General features: G+C 37.7%; 1 protein-coding gene across 1 annotated transcript; it reads left to right on the forward strand.

Annotated features, from left to right (window-relative positions):
* Nucleotides 1–703: 703 nt before the first annotated feature.
* Nucleotides 704–11,185, forward strand: fam207a (family with sequence similarity 207 member A). The gene is made up of 6 exons (XM_005809965.2): nt 704–971; nt 1,575–1,692; nt 5,888–5,956; nt 8,873–9,044; nt 9,208–9,273; nt 10,211–11,185. The coding sequence occupies exons 1-6, from the start codon at nt 795–797 to the stop codon at nt 10,335–10,337; spliced, it is 729 nt and encodes a 242-aa protein (XP_005810022.1). The 5' UTR covers nt 704–794; the 3' UTR covers nt 10,338–11,185.
* The last annotated feature ends 7,242 nt before the right edge of the window (nt 11,186–18,427 follow it).

Consider the following 18,427-nt stretch of genomic DNA (forward strand, 5'->3'; position numbering starts at 1 on the left):
CAGCTGCTTCATCATTCATATGATGCTGGCAAAGAGATAAAACTTGCAAGAAACCTTAAAATGATCTGTTTACATGTTGGACTGTGCTAGGTTCTAACCTATACTCACACAGTCCATGAGACAAACTGTGTTGTAACTATAAACTATGAAGAACCTCAAATTTTGTGTTCCAGTTTACATTGTAATTCAGCTTTGAACTTCTGGTCCAAGAAGACAATTTAATATTTTTTTTGGCATCTCATCAGAAAACATAAATGGAAAACATTCCACATACTTGTCAGCTAAAACATTCTTCAAATGTATTATTATTATTATTATTATTATTATTATTATTAGTAGTAGTAGTAGTAGTAGTAGTAGTAGTAGTGTTACACATTCTGCCCTGTGACAACATTTTATGCTGGACATGCGGAACGTTTTTAATTTGTTTCCTAACGACGGAGCCAACCGTGACACAATTAGCGTCAAGTTGAACTCAACACAACACTTCCGTTAACTGTCGTCAAAATAAAAGATTTGTGCTTCTGTTACGGTTTTAGTATCTTTCTCGTTTCCAACTCGTGTTGCTAAACAAGTATTAAGCAAAAATAGTATTCACTCTGAAACCGTCAGTAATAAATTTAACTAATGTTTGTCTGAAGGATGTACATACACGACATTTAAAATGTAAAAACATGAACTTCCGATAGTTCAGACAGTCAGACCCCACGTGGTCTTCAACGCACCGTTGTAGAGTAGAAACGACAGGTCCAAGTAGTCTGGTCGACATAAAAGAAAAAGCTGGAGATGTTAACATGGTTGGAAAGGTGAAACATGTCCGTCAGAAGCTCCATCAGGAGGCCGTGAAGCTCCACGGTCCCCACATCCTCACTCAGACCAGCGGGACGGAGCTGTCCCAAAGCCCGCTAGAGCTCCACAACACACCGGCGGCGCCACCCGTGGACAAAGAACCGACCCAAGGCGAAGGACAGGTCATACATCATCTGTCAGAATGTCAGGTTTTAAAAGTCATCTCCAGGAAAAGACCAAATATATTATATTGTTATAAATCAACTTAGTGAAACATCAAATGATATTCTGCTGAAATTGTATAACCGGGTTTGGAAAAAGGGAAAATACAAGCCTACAACCCGGGGAATTAAAGGCCTGTTGCATTAACTTCTAATATGTGCAAAAACAATGGAGGTTGTTATATAGAAAGTAAACAATATCTAGATGCTAAAGTAGTTTCAGAAAAGGAAGGAAATTTGTGGATCCGTCTGTGTGTGGACCATAAAATTAGTAAAGCACAGATAAACAGAAAGTATGGTGGCTGTACTTTTGATATAACGAGTGCCGACGATTATACAGTTATACAACAATGTGGAAGTGAGGACTGATGATCAAACTGTCCAAGTTGGTTGTTAAAGGTCGGATGTACAGGTGGTTAAAAAATTTTATAAGAGGAAAACAAAAAATAGGATAACACTGTTTAAGAAAATATATTATTGAAAATGGAGCCCCTCAAGGATTCATAATTAGCCCTTTTCTCTACAATGATAATAATGTGTTTTGATTTCATTACATTTTTCCAGACTATTTCTCAGAGCTTCTTTCCTTCTGGGATATTTGCTGCCACAAAGATTTCTGCTGAGTCCCTGGTCCAAACACTCAGCTTTGAGGAACGCCCACAAGTCCAACCCAGTAACACAGGTAAGATTGACGCTACCTTACCGAAGGACACTATTGCCAAATTTATTTTCTCACCAATCCAAATGATGGGAATCAGGTGTTCTAATCACTTCCAAGGTCACAGCTGTAAAAATTAAGCATCTATACATGCAGACTGCTTTTACAAACATTTGTGAAATAATTGACTGATCTCTCTCAGGAGTTCAGTCAATTCCAGCATGAAACTGTGATAGAATGACACCTGTGCAACAAATCCAGTCATGATTGCACTGATTGCATGATTGCATTGCACTTATGTGAGTGAGGGGTGGTGTAATCCCGGCCATGTTAACGTGAAGGAACAGATTTGTAGCCCGGACATTGAACTTCTGGCTGTGGGAATGCGGCCATGTTATTTACCGAGGGAGTTTACGTCCGCCATTTTGATCGCTGTTTACATTCCCCCATCAGCTGATGCAGCTGTGGCCTGTGACGTCATCAGCTCTGAAACAGCCAAACTCCAGGCTAAACACCGAGACGTTGTTATTGTGTCTTGTCTTGTCTTGTCTCTATGCTGTAACTGCGAAGTAATTTCCCTGCTGGGATGAATAAAGTACTTCTATTCTATTCTATGATATTTATTTGTTCCTAAATATTCCACAGTCAACTGTTAGCTGTATTATAAGTAGAAGGAAGTGTTTGGGAACGACAGAAACTCAGCCACAAAGCAGTAGGCCATGTAAGCGGGGTCAGCGGACGCTGAAGCTCATAGTGCAGAGAGGTCGCCAACTTTCTGCAGAGTCAGTCACTGCAGACCTCCAAACTTCACATGGCCTTCAGATTAGCTCAGGAACAGTGCGCAGATAGCTTTATGGAATGGGTTTCCATGGTGACCAGCTGCATCCCACTCATGCATCACCAAGTGCAATGCAAAGCATTGGATGCTGTGGTGTGTGGCCATTGGACTCTAGAGCAGTGGAGGCGTGTTCCAGAGAACACTCCAGAGAGTGACGAATCGCGCTTCTCCATCTGGCAATCTGATGGACCAGTCTGGGTTTGGCGGTTGCCAGGACAATGGTACTTGTCTGACTGTAAAGTTTGGTGGAGGAGAGATCATGGTGTGGGGTGGTTTTCCAGGAGCTGGGCTTGCCCCTTAGTTCCAGTGAAAGGAACTCTGAATGCTTCAGCATACCAAGACATTTTTTACAATTCCATGCTCTCAACTTTGTGTCAACAGTTTGGAGCTGGCCCCTTTCTCTTCCAACATGACTGTGCATCAGAGCACAAAGTAAGGTCCATAAAGACATGATGGAAGAATCTGGTGAGGATGAACTTGACTGGCCTGCAGAGTTCTGACCTCAGTCTGATAGAACAGCTTTGGGATGAATTAAAGAGACTGAGAGCAGGCCTTCTCAGTATATGACATGAAAAATGTGCTTTTGGAAGAATAGTCAAAAATCCCCATAAACACTCCTAAACCTTGTGGACAGCCTTCCCAGAAGAGTTGAAGCTGTTCTAGCTGCAAAGGGTGGATCAACGTCATAATGAATCCTATGGGTTCAACATGACAATATGTCACTTGAACTCATATTTAGGTGGCAGGTGAGCGAATCCTTTTGGTAATCTAGTGTATTGTCTCCTTACATCCACAAATCACAACAGATTTTACATGATAGACAAACACAAATTGGTGCCTAACTGTAGTCCTATAGATTTTACACATATTTATAACATTTTCAACATTGTTTTTTCTAAGAAAAGACTGAAATCTGTGACTTGAAATTGTATTCAGCAAACCTAAATAAATCTAGTAGCCCTTGGATCAACCTAAATAAATCCAGAACTTCTGATAATCTTCAGAAATCACCTAGTTAGTAAAGAGTCCAGCTTGTTAAAGAACATTAGCAAACATCAACATCTGGTTAAGCGAGTCCAAATTGAAGAAGTCTAAATACCAGATGTTACTGTCTTACAGTTTGCTTGGCAGTTTGTGTTCCAGTTTTGGGATATAATAATGTAGAGATTAGATCAAAGTTTTGTCCGGACGTTAGAAATTTTTCTAAACTATCCAAATGTGTTTAACAAGCTCACTCTCGAAAAAGATCAGAATTTTTATGCCATTAATACTCAGGACCTGGTGCAGCAGAAAACAGTTTAGATTTTCTCATCAGGAAGGAATCGCAACAAACAGGTACAGTCATTGTTGTAGACAGGATAATGCTCTAATTGATCTTTTTCCAACTATATTATCTATGAAAAAAAAGCCAACACATTTTAAAATCCAGATTTATTTAAATATTTAATTCCTGTGAATGCTCTGACTGGAAGAAACCAGCAGGGGCCGCCAGCAGGCTGGTCACTGAACCTATGGACTATTTGAGGGCTTCGTCTGAACTTAACTCCACACATTTCAACATCGCAATCAGCAGGAATCGTTCTTTTTAAGGGTGAAATTTTTCATAAATTCATCTGTTTTGCTCTGTCAGTGGGTTTTAAGCCACACTTTGATTCTATTCTTTGGGCAACTGTTTGGTTCTGTGTCTGGATTTTAGGATTCAAGGTTATTGAATCCTTTGTTTTTAGGATTCAGTTGTCTTTATTGTCTTTGTGTCTTGTTTTTCTATTGCAAGTGCAACAGACGTTTTATCGCAAAATTTCTATTGCACTTTCTTAAAACACCTCTCAAGATGAAGTGTGTGTGTTGAATTTGCTGGCAGTCCAGAGCTACAGACAGTAAACATAAAGTTGTTTCCTGATTAAGACCACTGCTTTAAAGAGTCAACATTCACAAGTGATGCTTAAATATAATGACGCCAAACACAACACAAGTCAAGTTGTTTGTGTGCACTTAGTGTGAAATGAGCTAGTGTGAAATAAAATGAGTTAATTTCATCCTGTGTACCAGAGCCTTCACTTTTACAACTCACAACCAGTGAACCTTCAATACACTTTAAATGCTATTTCTCTGGGGGTGTGCTGAGGTGGCGCAGGGGGTTAGCACGCCCCACGTTTGGAGGCCTTAGTCCTTGACGCGGACGTTGCGGGTTCGACTCCCGGTCCCGGCGACCTTTGCCGCATGTCTTCCTCTCCTCCCCCTCTTTCCTGTCTGCCTACTGTCACAAAAAAAAAGCTATTTCTCTGTCATGCTGTTGATAAAGTGACAATTCTGAAATATGATTCGTCATATTTCTTGTCTGGTGACTGTCAATGAAGACCTCTAGAGCCAATAAATATCTGTATTCCCAGTTTTTGGTTTCATTAATGAAACTGTGTACCAGTGATCTGTAGTGTTCCAGTCCAAACTTGACTCCATATGGTTTTAAAGCTCATCTGATTCTAGGTGGTCCTCTTTGTGTTTCCTCAAAATGGCTAACTAAATAAATGGCCCAGACATGAAGCACATAAGCAGATTAAAGACTTTAATACGTCTTGAATTTGTGTCATTTTTTTCCAATTCAAGGCGTGTGGGTTGGAGGGTCGCCTTGTGTCCATTCAGCCAGAATCATAGCAGCTATCCATTTCATCTAACAGTAGAAAGCTGACTCTCCTCATGGGAGCAGAGTGGTGGTAAATTCCCCCACCCCTCTCTTATCTATCCTGGTTTCTGTAGTCAGCATCAGATGCTTATCTTTACCTGTTCTGACTGCAAACACTTGTGTTGTTTGGTTCTGTGGTGGCAGATAAAAACCCAGCATGTGCAGAGGACTTAACTACTGGAATGATTTTAGTCTCCACCTGCTAAGTTTTTCCTACCACTCCTTTTTTATTTTATCCACCTCAATTATTACTTAACAGTATACTGAGTGTTTTTTTTGTAAGTTAAAAAAGCAACATTGGACAATATGAAATGCTGTATTTGCATAATAATTCATCTAGATAGGGATCACCGGCAGTTTTTGAGTTAATCGTCTTTTTTCTAAATTGAGTGAAAGTTGCTGAATGTTTGTAATCCTGTTTACTTTTAATTGAAATTGAAAGAAAAAGTATGATTAAAACAGAAGATGAAAAGTTTGAATTCATCACTACAGCGTCCAGCTGCCTGTGCTCACAGGTCAAATATGGACCTGCAGTATGTGGCCCAAACAAGATGATCTATAGACCTCCAAATGGCCCGTGCCACACTTTGAACCTTCTTTATCTAGATAATTGAGTGCAGGTCAGCTCCATTCTCTGCCCCTAGAAACCTCAACCGGGTTTTATATGTGCTACCACTGTAACTGTAATACTGTTTCCACAGGACCAGTGGAGAAAAAACTCAAGTCAAAGAAAGAGAAGATGAAGGAAAGAAGAGAAAGATGGCTCAGCAGTAAGTTCATTAGCGCCTGAAGAACATGTTTCCACCACTGAGGACCTGCTGTTTTTCACTGAAAACACACATGCTTTAATGTCTGTCTTCATTCATAAAACTTTATTTCTCCACATTCAGCTGAAAGCAGATATTTACATAAACTTTTTAAGATTAAAATCAAGCAAAATATGTTCCTGTTTTAGCTACCATTCTATGTTTTATTTACTAAATGCCAGAATAATGATGACTTTCTTTAAATTCAATGTTTTCCACATTATTTGCCCTTTAAATGATCTATCAGTGCAAACTGTAATCTAGTTTTTTATGTTGCTGTTTGAGTAATGGCTTCTTCCTCTCGGAGTGGCCTTTCAGCCTAGGACCTGATTCACTGTGGGTCCAAATCAGATGCAGTAAATGGCATTTGAAAGTTGTTGTCTGTTCTAATGTTCAGAAACTCCAGTAAAATGAATTTATCAAAACTTTGCAGTATGACCACAGATCCAAACTGCATGTGTCAGGAGATCAACCAGGGGTCGCTGAGCCGTTAGTGGTTATCTGTTTAGTAGTTTGAAAATTAGCACTGTTAGCACTAACTTAACATTCAGAAATGTTTTCCTCTTCAGGATCCATCTATAAATGTGACACATACTGACTGCATGAGTGGGTTTTGGATTCAGGACCGTTATTGTGTCTCAGTGTAATTATTGCTGCTCTCTAACTCTGCGGCCATCATCTCCAGTAATTGACATGAAGCCTGTAACCAAAGCCTTCTGCTGAGCCAATCAATTCCTCAGTAACACAACCCGCAGCTTCTTCACGCGTATAATTAGGTGCTAATGGCTGCTGCCTCAGACCTGCTGAAATCCGAGCCTGGCTCCACAGAGGACGCTTTTCCAGAATTAGGGAAGAAATTAGAAGGACAGCTTGTTCCAGGTTTCCTTGGTCTACAACGAATGAATATATGAAAGGACAAAAGAAAAGCATGACTGACTCACCTAACAGTTTTATTGTGATTGACCTGAAATATTTATTAATTTTCTAGTAATTCAAAAAAAATTGCACTCTTATAGTTGGGAAAATAAATATTTTATTTAGCTCTGATTTTTCAAGTTTCACCACTTACAAAGAATGGTGAGGTCTGTAAGCCTCATCGTAGGTAAAGAGAGACGACCTAGAAAAATTCAAATCATTTTTGAATAATTATCATTTTCACTGCTCTGTGCACAATAATGAACAACAAAATCTTAAGTGATTTCAAAACGCTCAAGAGAAAATATTCTTTGGGCAAACAGGACCTTTATCGATATTTACACATAAGAAATTAAGCCAGTTACTGACAAGAATATAAACCTAATGGAATTTTTAATTAATGCCTATAAATCAAAGGGTTAGATGATAAATGATTTCACTTATCTATAAAAACCTAATAGATCTCAAATAGATTCAACCCTACATATCAAAGCACGATGGGAAAGAGAGGGCAATAACAGGAGGAACGGACAATAATGTGGAGATACTGATGGACATATAATAAATCTCTACAATGGCAAGAAATTGGATGTAAAAATCTGGTAAGATTCTTTATCATACCTGCTCAGAAACGCCACTATGATGGAAATCCTTCTGCATGTTGGAGAAAATGTAGAAATCACAACACAAACCATTATGTCTTCTGGGACTGACCAATCATAAAAGATTACTGAAAGAGATAAATAATGCCTTACAAGACTTTCAAGCAGAACATTCCTTTGGAGATCAAGCTTATGTATTTTGGCATAATTCCTCAAGAAGCTTCAAAAAGAAACAAATATCTGATGACTATTTTATTAACAGCAAGTAAGAAAACTTTACAAGAAAATGGCTATCACAAGACAAACCAACTTTAGATGACTGGATCAACTAAACATGTTAAACATGTTAAATGTTTATACATTTAACATGTATAAAATGGAAAAAATAACAGTCTCTCAATGACAAGACTGAACATTTCTGTCAGTGGAGGCAGATTTGGGTAGATTATGTAAAACTTAAAAGATTTAATTTCATTTTTAGAGACCAAAGGTACTGACCAAATTAAATCTCGACAATCCACTCTCCTATGACAGCCATACTTCATAATTATTTTATACTATGTTTTTGTTGGTGTATTTTTTTTGTGGTTTGCCTTTTACATTTCTAACTTAATTTTTTCTATTCTTTCATGTCTTCTTTCACACTCTCTTTTACTCCTTATTTTATAATCTCTCTCAGGAAAGTGCAGTTACATTTTTGTTTTGACTGTTTCTAAAGAAGGAAAGGGAGAAAAAATGATTAAAATCAAAAATTAGATTTGGTTTGAAAAAAATAAATTAAAATAAAAATCAGAGATTGTATCTTTAAGACGTATCACTCAGCCCTGACAGGAATCTTTGTTTACAGCTGTTTCCTGTAGTTCCTTACCAGTTTAGCACAAACTGTAGCAGGGATTTTGGTCCGTCTGTCCATACAGGGCTGTGGATACACTACATGAAAGCTCAGCTTCCTTCAAAGATTTTCTGTTGTGTTCAGGTGTGAGACTGGCTGGGCCACTCCAGAACCTTGAGATTCTTCTTGTGGAGCTTTACCTTCAAGGAGTAAAATGCTACTGGACTTTCTCAGAGCTGTGTGTTTTTCAGTTCTTCAAAGAAGAAACCCTCCAGAATCCACAGTTTCACATTTAAAAAGTAGAACACATAATGGATTCATGTTTTAATCCTTTTAATAATAATAGTTCAGGATCAAGTCAATTGACTTGACTGAACTGACTTTTTGCTCACCAAGAAAAGATGCTACAGTAACTAGTTATGAAACAAGCATAAAACTGCTGTTTGGATCAGTTTCTTTTAGGGTCTACTGATTTCTGATGTTTCTAACTAGCTTGTTTTTATTGCCATTGTTCTGTTTCTGTTGTCACAGAGATCAGCTTCATCAGGCAGGCCAAGGAGAAGCAGGCGGCGGAGGCCCGGCGGCGGGCCACCCCTGTGGTGGGAGACCTCAGGCCGCTGGTGGACGCCCTGCCGGAGCTCTGCCAGCTCATTAGGCCCCCTGCTGCCTTGGGATCCCGTCGTAAGACAAGGAAGAACAAAACGTAAGTTACAGTTCAGGGCTTATTCTGTTCAGCTCTTAACGACACATCCAAGAAAGAGCAGGAAGATTCATCAGAAGAAATCCAAACTTCTCTTCAGACCCTTCTAAATCAAGAGAAGTTTGTGAGATGTGTCACTGTAACATGTTTTGTTCTTCTGTTTCAGGCCCATGAAGAGGCCTGAGCCGACAGACTTCAGCCAGATGAAGCAGTCCCAGAAGCGGAAACTGCTGTAAGCATCGCTTTTCTGTTCAATGATGACAGTTATTCTCAAACCCCCTAGTGGTCCGGAAGGCTTTGCATTTGCTGTAACATGATCTTAAAGTGTGTACAGTTAGCTTACCTAAGGATTGTGTTTAAAAATAATAATGAATAAGTGGCTTATATTCACTCAGAAGAAAAGCTGAGTACACCAGTGGAAAGAAAACAAAACCCGGACTGCTTGCATAATTGGAAGAATTTATGTCTGCAGGAATATTTTTCAGTTTCTTTTTGTGGGTGAGTGGCAGAGTGTTTGTTTTTAGAACAGACCTAGACTGTGGCCAGGTCTCTACCCTGACCACTGTGCTGAGTGTGATGTGACAGTGATAAGACAGTGAGCAGCGCTGCGCCCCACCCTGACTAACTATATCTTAACATCTCAAATAAAACAATTATTCAAATTGAGCTTTCTTAGGGCTAAAAGAAAATATTTGTTTCTGCTATAGCAAATTACATCTATTTTTTTATATTGCTTCTAATTTATAAATGACTCTAAACCTTTAGTAATGCACACAGCACTTGTAATAAATAACTTCTTTTTATTTTTAGGAGTTTTTCATCATTGGGAAACTTAGAATCTGTTCTTTCAGAATCTGTAAATAAGTCAAAACACCCGGAGTAACTCGCTCATGGTTCTGTTGTGGCCAGACACATTTACAAAATAGCATCACTCTTCTCATTAGGACGAACAAAGAAGACAACAATACGGTAGTTAAGAGGCTAATATTTTAACTTTAGGTTATATATATTAAGATGATGTGTTATTGTAAGGGCTATTTCAATTTAGGTGGTTCATGAGTGTTTGTTAAATTGGTAGAGTGATTTTCAGCCTGAAAACGTTTGTTAAACGCTGGATTAGGGACAAAGGGCTAGGTTACCGAGGGTCAACCTGTTCTCTGCTTCCACAGGGAAACCGAGAGAAGCCGCTTCAGCGATGCAGTCAGGATACTCTCCGGCAAACAGAACCCACTGCTGGACATTGGAGAGCAGCTTAAGAAGAGGATGAGGCATGAGGAAGAGCAGGGCCCCAGTTAGTAGCAGCTGGACTCTCAGACTGGACCACCTGATGACTGTAGCTTTCTGCTTTCCATTGTGACTCTGAGTATTTTTCAAAAATAAGCTTCCAGCAAGCATCCACTTCTGCTTGTCTCTCTCAAACATCTTTAGAGGGTCTTCTTGTTATTTTGTTGTTCACCAATAACAGTTCTCCATGTGCTGGAGCCATCATCGTCCACAAAGAAGTTCAGCATCTAAATTTGTTCCTCTGGAAATGTCATGTTGAACTTCTTCATGGCTGGAAGTTCTAAGACCCTGAGCAGGGTCTGGGTGGTTAGCTGTGGTTAGATCAGAGGTAAGACAAACCTAATCAATAGGAGCTTCAGGGCTCATGTGGACCATTAGTGCTCATTAATAATGGATGCTACAGGAAGAGCATAGGCTCAAATAAAGTCATTAGAGCTTTGCAAAAGCAAACATTGAATTTCTGAACTTTCAGCTTGCTAACATCTGACTATGTTGTGTTATGTTGTCATTTTGGTATGATTGGAAGCTTCAACAACAGATTTTATTGGGGTTTATGTTGAGTGGTGATGGTATCTTAAGCCAGTGTATCTCAGCCCTGGTCCTCCAGGCTCACAGCCCTGCATGTTTTAGGTGCTTCCTTTCTTCAGCCCAACTGATTTGCTGAACTGCAATCACCTGAATCAGGAATACTAAGGCAGGGAGCTAGCTAAAACATGCAGGGCAGTGTGACTTGAGGACCATGCTTGGGAAACACGGTGTTTAAACACTCCACAACTTTCTCTCTGCTGTCTGTTTTTACATAAAGTCCACTGAAGTTTGAAAAACACACAGAATCATGGCAATAAACTAATGAACATGTGTTTTTTTTTAACTCATTTGTGTAAGAAGTGATGCAGCTATGCTGAATGAAGCTGAAGTGATGATCAACACCTTACTCAAACGATGATGATGATGGTGGTGGGAGGGGCTTTAAGAGTAAACAAGTAAATAAAGGAGTAGCTCATTGATGAGGGCCTGGCTGGAGTCATTTCCACTGAAACTGAAGTATGTTGGGATTGTGCTCCTGAAAATTTAGAGTTTAGATTTATGGCCTGAACCCAACTACAAATTTGGCTCGAGCTTTAATAAGCCTACAACATACAGAAAGCCAAACAAGAATGAGCCAAGTGAAGTAGTGTTAATCTTCCTATTATAGTCTAAATAGAGAAGTAGGCAGCTTACCCTGTTGATGAAAGATAAAAATTAAGGTGAAGATGTTCATTAGACTTTAACATAATTAGCAATAGTGACCCCACAGTTGTCAACTCAATAATTTTCTTTCTTCATTGAGCAACATTTCAGTAAAAAAAAGATATTGCCCAAAATCGGAAGGTTAAGCTTTTTAAAAGATCAATGATCAGCCAGAAAACTGCATTCGGTGCAGCCCTAGTTAAAATTTGATCAGCCTTATTTCTGTTTTACCTTAGGTCAGTTCTTAGCTGTTTTAGCGCATGCTCATTTCTTCCCAATGCCTAATTATTTGTTAAATTCATTTTACAAACAAATTTAACAAATATTTATTTGTAAAATATTTGTAAATATTTTTACCATTCTCTCCCCTCACACCTGCAACCCATTTCTAATCAGCCATCTGTTCCTTGTTCTGTAAATCAAGCTTCCCAGTATATACAGTATGTCATTTATTCAGTCTTGCTGTGCTGGCCCCTCCCACTATGTTCCTGTTACTTCCCTGTAAAAACCTGCTATCTTTCTACCCCTGATCCCTGTTTTTGTTCTGCTCTGGCTTTGAGTGTGTGTGTGTGTGTGTGTGTGTTTGTTTGTAATACCTTGTGGGGACCATTGTCCTGACACATACTGCTCCTTGTGGGGACCAAAGTCTGGTCCCCACAAGGGGAAACGCTGTTTTGGGGTCGGGGGTCAGATTTAGGACTAAGATGAAAATTGAGTTTTGGTTAGGGTTAGATAAGTAATGGATAGGGTTAGGATATGGATTAGTTTTAGGCTGTAGAAATGAATGGAAGTCAATGGAAAGTTCCCACAAAGACAAACAACGCAAACGTGTGTGTTTTTGCTGTTGTTTTGTTTTGGGTTTTTTAAGTCTTTGTTCTTCATCTTTTTGTTAAATATTCATGCCTCTGCTTCTCCTACATTTGGGTCTTACTCCACCACAACATCATGACATTTCCATTTCAAACGTGCACAAAGCTTTCTCAATTTTCCGCTAATGGAAAAAACCCCACAATTTTGCAATTGCTATGTTTCTACTAAATAAGAGACTCAATTAAATCATGCGTGAATAAGTTTGTTCATGTGATTAATAATTAGAAAACATGTTCCTCTTTTCTGCTAGTAGTATCATCTGGTTGTTCATACTCAACCTCCAGTTGATCATATTTTGTTACAACCAAAGAACCACCGCGTCCTTGCGCAAATATTTTTTTTAATCAGAAAACCTTTTTTTGAAATTGATATGTTTCCATTAAGCACATTTATTTTTGTAATTCCAATTTCTGCAGCTTTTCTTCCCAATGCAACAAGCTCCTTATGCCTGGGAGAGGAGATGTATCTACTGTATGTGGCGTTTTGAAAAAATCATAGTAAGCAGTTTTACAGGGCAGCTATGGATTCAACACTTTCAAATGACTCAACTTTTGATCAACTGTTAGACCTCTGGTGCAGCCAGCTGCGTTTCGTCCTGTTAGTCCAGTCCTACAAATAAGCTGCTGTCTAATCAGACACACTGCTGCTTTATCCTCCCACCCCTTTTCTTCTCATCCTGTCTCCTCCTCTCCAGTCCTCTCAGATAAGACAGGCAGGTCCTGGAGGAAAGAGAATGAACCAGCCGGTGCTGGGATCTACAGAGCATCTGGAACCTCCTGCACACAGTAAGTACCAAAGCATGGCTCACCTCTGTAGTAGTGGTTCTGGTTCTGAAGACTACTTGTCCAGATTGTGCAGTCGGACTCACATATGTGAAAATTAAGCCTGAACAATGTTCTGGAATTGAACTGACAGCTCAGTGTGTGTTCTACTTAATGTTCAGATGACTCTAAAAGAACTTTATTCTGCATTGATCCACCACAGAGAGCAGCAGTATTTACTGAACCATCCAGTTACTGTGCCGATAAAACAAACCTGTTGGATTTAACCAAGAAAAGCTGGAATCCTTTTTATTGCATTCCTGAAGATAAATAAACACTTCAGTGAATTTATTACAAGTCATTTCAATAAAATATTTTTATGTAATTAGCTTAGTTGAGTGATTTGTTTAGATGAATCTAAACTGACACACATTTTTTCCTTGCTTAAAAAAAGGCAAATTGGAAATAATTCAGCAGGTCTATTAAAAAGCTGAGCGCAGCAGAGCGACAATTAAACTCACCACCTTGTTAGATTCCTACTGTTACAGCTTTACAGCATAATGATAAGAACAACAATGGCTGGTGACATTTGTATAAAAACAACTGAAAGATTGATAAAAAAGTGGCTTATATGACGGTTTTAGTAGGTGCTGTTTTAAATAAAGTTCAAATTAAATGTAGACGGAGTAGAACTGTGACTTGACAAGAAGAAAACACCATCATAACCATTATATGATGTACATTTAGGCAGATTCTTTGTATTTTATAGCTAAATTTGTGTATTAAAATGACTTTAAAAAGGAAAGAAAAACAAAAGTGAACCGCAGCATCAGAGCAGTGGCATCATCGTAACAACTGCACAGGAGGTGTATTTACAAAGGATTTTCCAACTAATATATGATTAAAAGTGACAACTATTAAAAGAAAATATGCTGATAGTGATCTGATAAAAGAAAGTACTGATTTGTTTGTTTCTAATAAATCCTTTTGAACATATGTTTCCCCCGATGGAACCAAAATGGCTCCAATCTGCACATGAGAACTATTTACAGACTTCACCTTTAACATGAATGATTCAGGGCAGCTCATCAGGATGGGCTCAGGGTTATATATTGTTTTGTTCAATAATTTCCATATATAAATCATATTTTGGGGGGAAATTTGTATCTGTGTATCAGATGTAAATCTTAAAGATAAACATTGAAAAGTCACCCGAGTGTTAAGCTCAAAATTATTCATATTCCCATCAGATATAGGATTTTAATTTAATTTAATTAGTTGGTAGAGACAATCCACATTAATTAACAGTTTTGTAAATGTGCCAGAATTAACCTAAAGGCTGTCAAAGGTTCGCAATAAACAACCAAAAGTTATTCAAATAAAATTAAAATTAACTACACAAATTTAGTAAATAAATGGAAACAGTAAATACACAAAAGGGAAACTACAACACCGTTATTATAAAAAGCATTAGTAATAATTAAAACTAAATTAATCTACTTTCATTTAATCAAAAAGTGTCTCTGAGGCCTTTGTCTCTTCAAGATAATAAAACAGATAAATATATATTTATCTGTGTTTATTAAAACGTGTCATGTTTAAAGTGATTGTCAAGCTTCTAAATAATCAGAATAGGTTTTATTGGTATTAAAACATTTAATCTCTTCCAATAATTTGCATAATTTATCTTTGCTAATGAGCTGGAAATCTGTAAGGCTGGAAAGCCTCCTTACCATCACCCTAATTTTAAAATGTAAAAGAAGGGTCCCGAAACAACAGAATTTCATCTGAATATATGTTTTGAAAATAATAAAAATCATGGAAAAGTTGGTTTTGTAATTTTGTGTCGGCAAAGGAAAAAGCAAGAAGGTACAGTAATATAAATGAATACATTTACAGAAATAAAAATATTTACACAAATAAAGTTCAAGAACTGATGTCATTAACAGATTTAGTTTTTTTATTATATTTATTTCATTTATTATTTGTGATGTTAAAATGTTATTTTTGTTTTGACAATTTAATCTTTATGGAATGGAGATGCAGCAAGGCCAAGTTGAGGAAGTTGAAGGAGCAATCTACACTTTAAACACTTCAGTTCAGACAGTTAAAAGTAGCCAAAGTAGCACTTATTTCATTTCATGGTTGATCATTTGTTTTCAGCCTAATAAAATGTGATGATTTTATTAAAGAACAGCATCATGGTCAAACTTATCCAGAAAGGAGCCTGGATTTATTTCAGTTTTATGGCCATAGAATTGTTAAAAAGTTCTCAATGAGCATTTATGCATCTTTTCTCCAAAAGCCTTAAGTTTCAACATCTGGATGTTCTGCAGTGTGAATGTGTGTCTATGACCATGTAATAATAATTTAAAACACTGAAGCAAAAATGCCAAATTCAGTCTGGCAAAAAGGTTAAAAGTGAAAGCAATTACAAACATTGTGTAAAAGGATTTTTTTAGACAAAATAACATTTTGGATTTCTGATGACCAGAGAGATGAAGATTCAGTCCCACCTGGCCTAACTTTTAACATATTTTCCAATGTCAAGCTGTATATATATTTGAATGTACTTTTCCCACAAGAGTCATAATCCTTCAAGAGGTTGTTAAGGAGACATTTTGAGTTAAAGCAAGTTTTAAGTAAGTCATACATTAAAACCTCTGGATAGACAGCAAGACAAACAAAGGTCACATGACCTGTATATGTGTTCATAGGGGAAGTATGTTTGTGTAATTGGGATGAGTCTAAGGAGATCATTTGAAATGTCAAGAATATCTTTTTTTTTTGTTTTAAGTTGTTTTTTTTCTCATTCTGCCCAGTAATGATGAAAACACGGACATTCTTCCAAGAACACCATAAAGCTCACTTTTACATTCTTCAATCTTTAGGTCTGAAGTTTCACACGACGTTGGAACAACTGAGTTGACAGAACTGAATGTAGAACTAGATTAGGGTTCTGTGTAGAGAAAAAAAATGAAATGAAAAATCAGATGTGAGTTCTGTTGCTCCGGAGGAAACAGGTAGTACTCTGTGTTAGCAGGTTTGTCTGCTTTGCTATGTGAAGGATAATTTCAACAGAATATTTTATTTTAACTTTATTCACTTCAAATCACTGTAGTTCTGATCAACTCTACTAAATCTTACACATCTGTTGACTACATTTAACTGACTACAATTAGTCACAGTGGGATATTTTTAGGGCAAAATTACTTCATTAAAGAAGATTTATTCCCATAAAAAATGTTTCTTCTGGATTGGATGGAGATCGAATTATATTTTATTAAACACTGGTACACAGATTAACTTTTAGTTTCTAGTGTTATTTCATCTGTATTTCAATGTTATTGACAAATGAGAACCCCAAATCAAATTCAAACAAAAAATGAAAAATATAAGCAAATCAGATCAAAGAAGTAATTGCGTTTGCTGGACTCTGCCTGAATAACATTCATATTTATGGAATGTGAGCATTTTTCTTGCAAGTATCACATTGCTGTGAAATACTCCAAATGAAATTGCTGTACTTGTGCTGTAGAGTGACTTTAAAATATTTGACAAAAATAAAAATGTAGCCCGGGAAGCTGAAATATCTGCAATTTGCAACCTGTTAAAACAGCTAATTTATGTTAACTTGCTGTTTCTCAATAAGTGCGTTACATGATGGTAAGGACTTATTTATAGGCTATTTATTTTATTCATTATTTTTTGCAACAATCTAGATCAAATGTCCTGGCAGTTTATACATATTTTTATTTTATAAGTTTGAGGTTTAAATTGAGATTTATAAAACTCTTTGAACTACTACTGTTGTTAAAAAGCACCTTAGTTCAAAATCTTTCCAAACTGAATGCTGCACATCTCATAAAGCGGCATTTTTAAAATCAGTAGACAAGTTATGATTTCATTATTGAATTAAAAACAAATGCTAAGTCAGGTCGCTCCTTTAGTAACCGTTGAAAAGCCCTGACTCAACTCTGCGTTTTACTACAGCTTCTGCAGCTGTTCCATCAATATTGCATTTGCCGTCTGTGAGACGCTGACTGGAATATTTCTGCAGTCCTTCGTTCAGTCTGCATTTCCTCTTGGGTTTTTCCCGTTTCTTCGTGTTTTCTTACTCTAACCAGTTTCCATGCTTCCAGAAGCAGGATTTATGTCTCTCTGCTGCTTTATGAAACCCAAAGAGCAACTCATAAACAGCAGTCAGGTTATCAGCATTTCTCTCTGCGATTTCTTCCTCATGTCCTTCTGATGTCCTCACTGAGCCTAAGCTCAGTGCTGCCTCCTGCTGGGACTTTAGCAAAGATTACTCAGCTGCAGAAGCATCGTTGCTCCATGCTGCTTCTAGTTTTACTGCTTTCTTAAAACAAGGTCCAGATTGACTGAAGATGGTTTTCTTTACCTGTTCAGGTCACTTGGCACAGTTTGCCTTCATCAATTCATTATTGGGAGCTCAAATTTACTACCAACTGATGTATAAAAGAGAATTCCATTTGTGTTAAAAACAAGTAAAACTAGAACTGCAAGCATTTATAATGTGTTCCTTGCCCGACCCAGCCGGTGCCCCCATGCACCGCCCCACCGCCCCACCACACAGACATCACTTGACGTGGGCTTTAATATGTGTTTCAACCCAGATTGGAACATGCAGCCTTCCGATTCAGAGCAGTGTTTGATTAACTATTATGTTGTGATTGGGCAAAAAAATCAAAAATCCGCTGCAATCACTTTTTTTGTTTCTTCTTTAGGTTATATTGTGCCAAGTTTTATTGGGCTCAGAGTTTATCTTAGGGGGCGAGATTGGTTTTGGCTAATGCATTCTTCATGGCTCTCTGCTGAAAAAAAAAAAAAAAACATTTTTGCATGGGGGCTCATCTGTTGAAGAATCTTTCTAGGAAACTTTGCCCATATCAATTTTATTAATGGGACATGCCAATTTCAAGTTATAAGCATAAACAATTATTTTCTACCATAGCGCCACCTGCAGGTGCACATACCTGAATCTGTGTATCTGGGTAGCAGTTTGTGTCCTGATAAAAGTTGTAATAAGCTGCAGTATGAGTTTCAGCGGAGAAGAACATATAAGAAAAATGGAAAAACGTAGTGAAAGCAGCAGGCGGACGGCCGTCTGCTGGATTTCACGGCCTCAGAACCCTAATGACTGTAGAACCAGTGGAACAAACATCCCACTGGTATACTGCCATTACTTTGAAAGCATAGTATATAGTTACTGAAGATGTA

The sequence above is a fragment of the Xiphophorus maculatus genome, chromosome 24, assembly GCF_002775205.1.
Source record: "Xiphophorus maculatus strain JP 163 A chromosome 24, X_maculatus-5.0-male, whole genome shotgun sequence".
Lineage (NCBI taxonomy): Eukaryota > Metazoa > Chordata > Actinopteri > Cyprinodontiformes > Poeciliidae > Xiphophorus > Xiphophorus maculatus.

Excerpts from the sequence above, each read along its gene's own strand:
- fam207a (XM_005809965.2), top strand. The coding sequence starts at position 795 with ATGGTTGGAAAGGTGAAACATGTCCGTCAGAAGCTCCATCAGGAGGCC. Across the intron at positions 972-1,574 it reads CGACCCAAGGCGAAGGACAG|ACTATTTCTCAGAGCTTCTT; the intron begins GTCATACATCAT and ends ACATTTTTCCAG. Across the intron at positions 5,957-8,872 it reads AAGAGAAAGATGGCTCAGCA|AGATCAGCTTCATCAGGCAG; the intron begins GTAAGTTCATTA and ends CTGTTGTCACAG.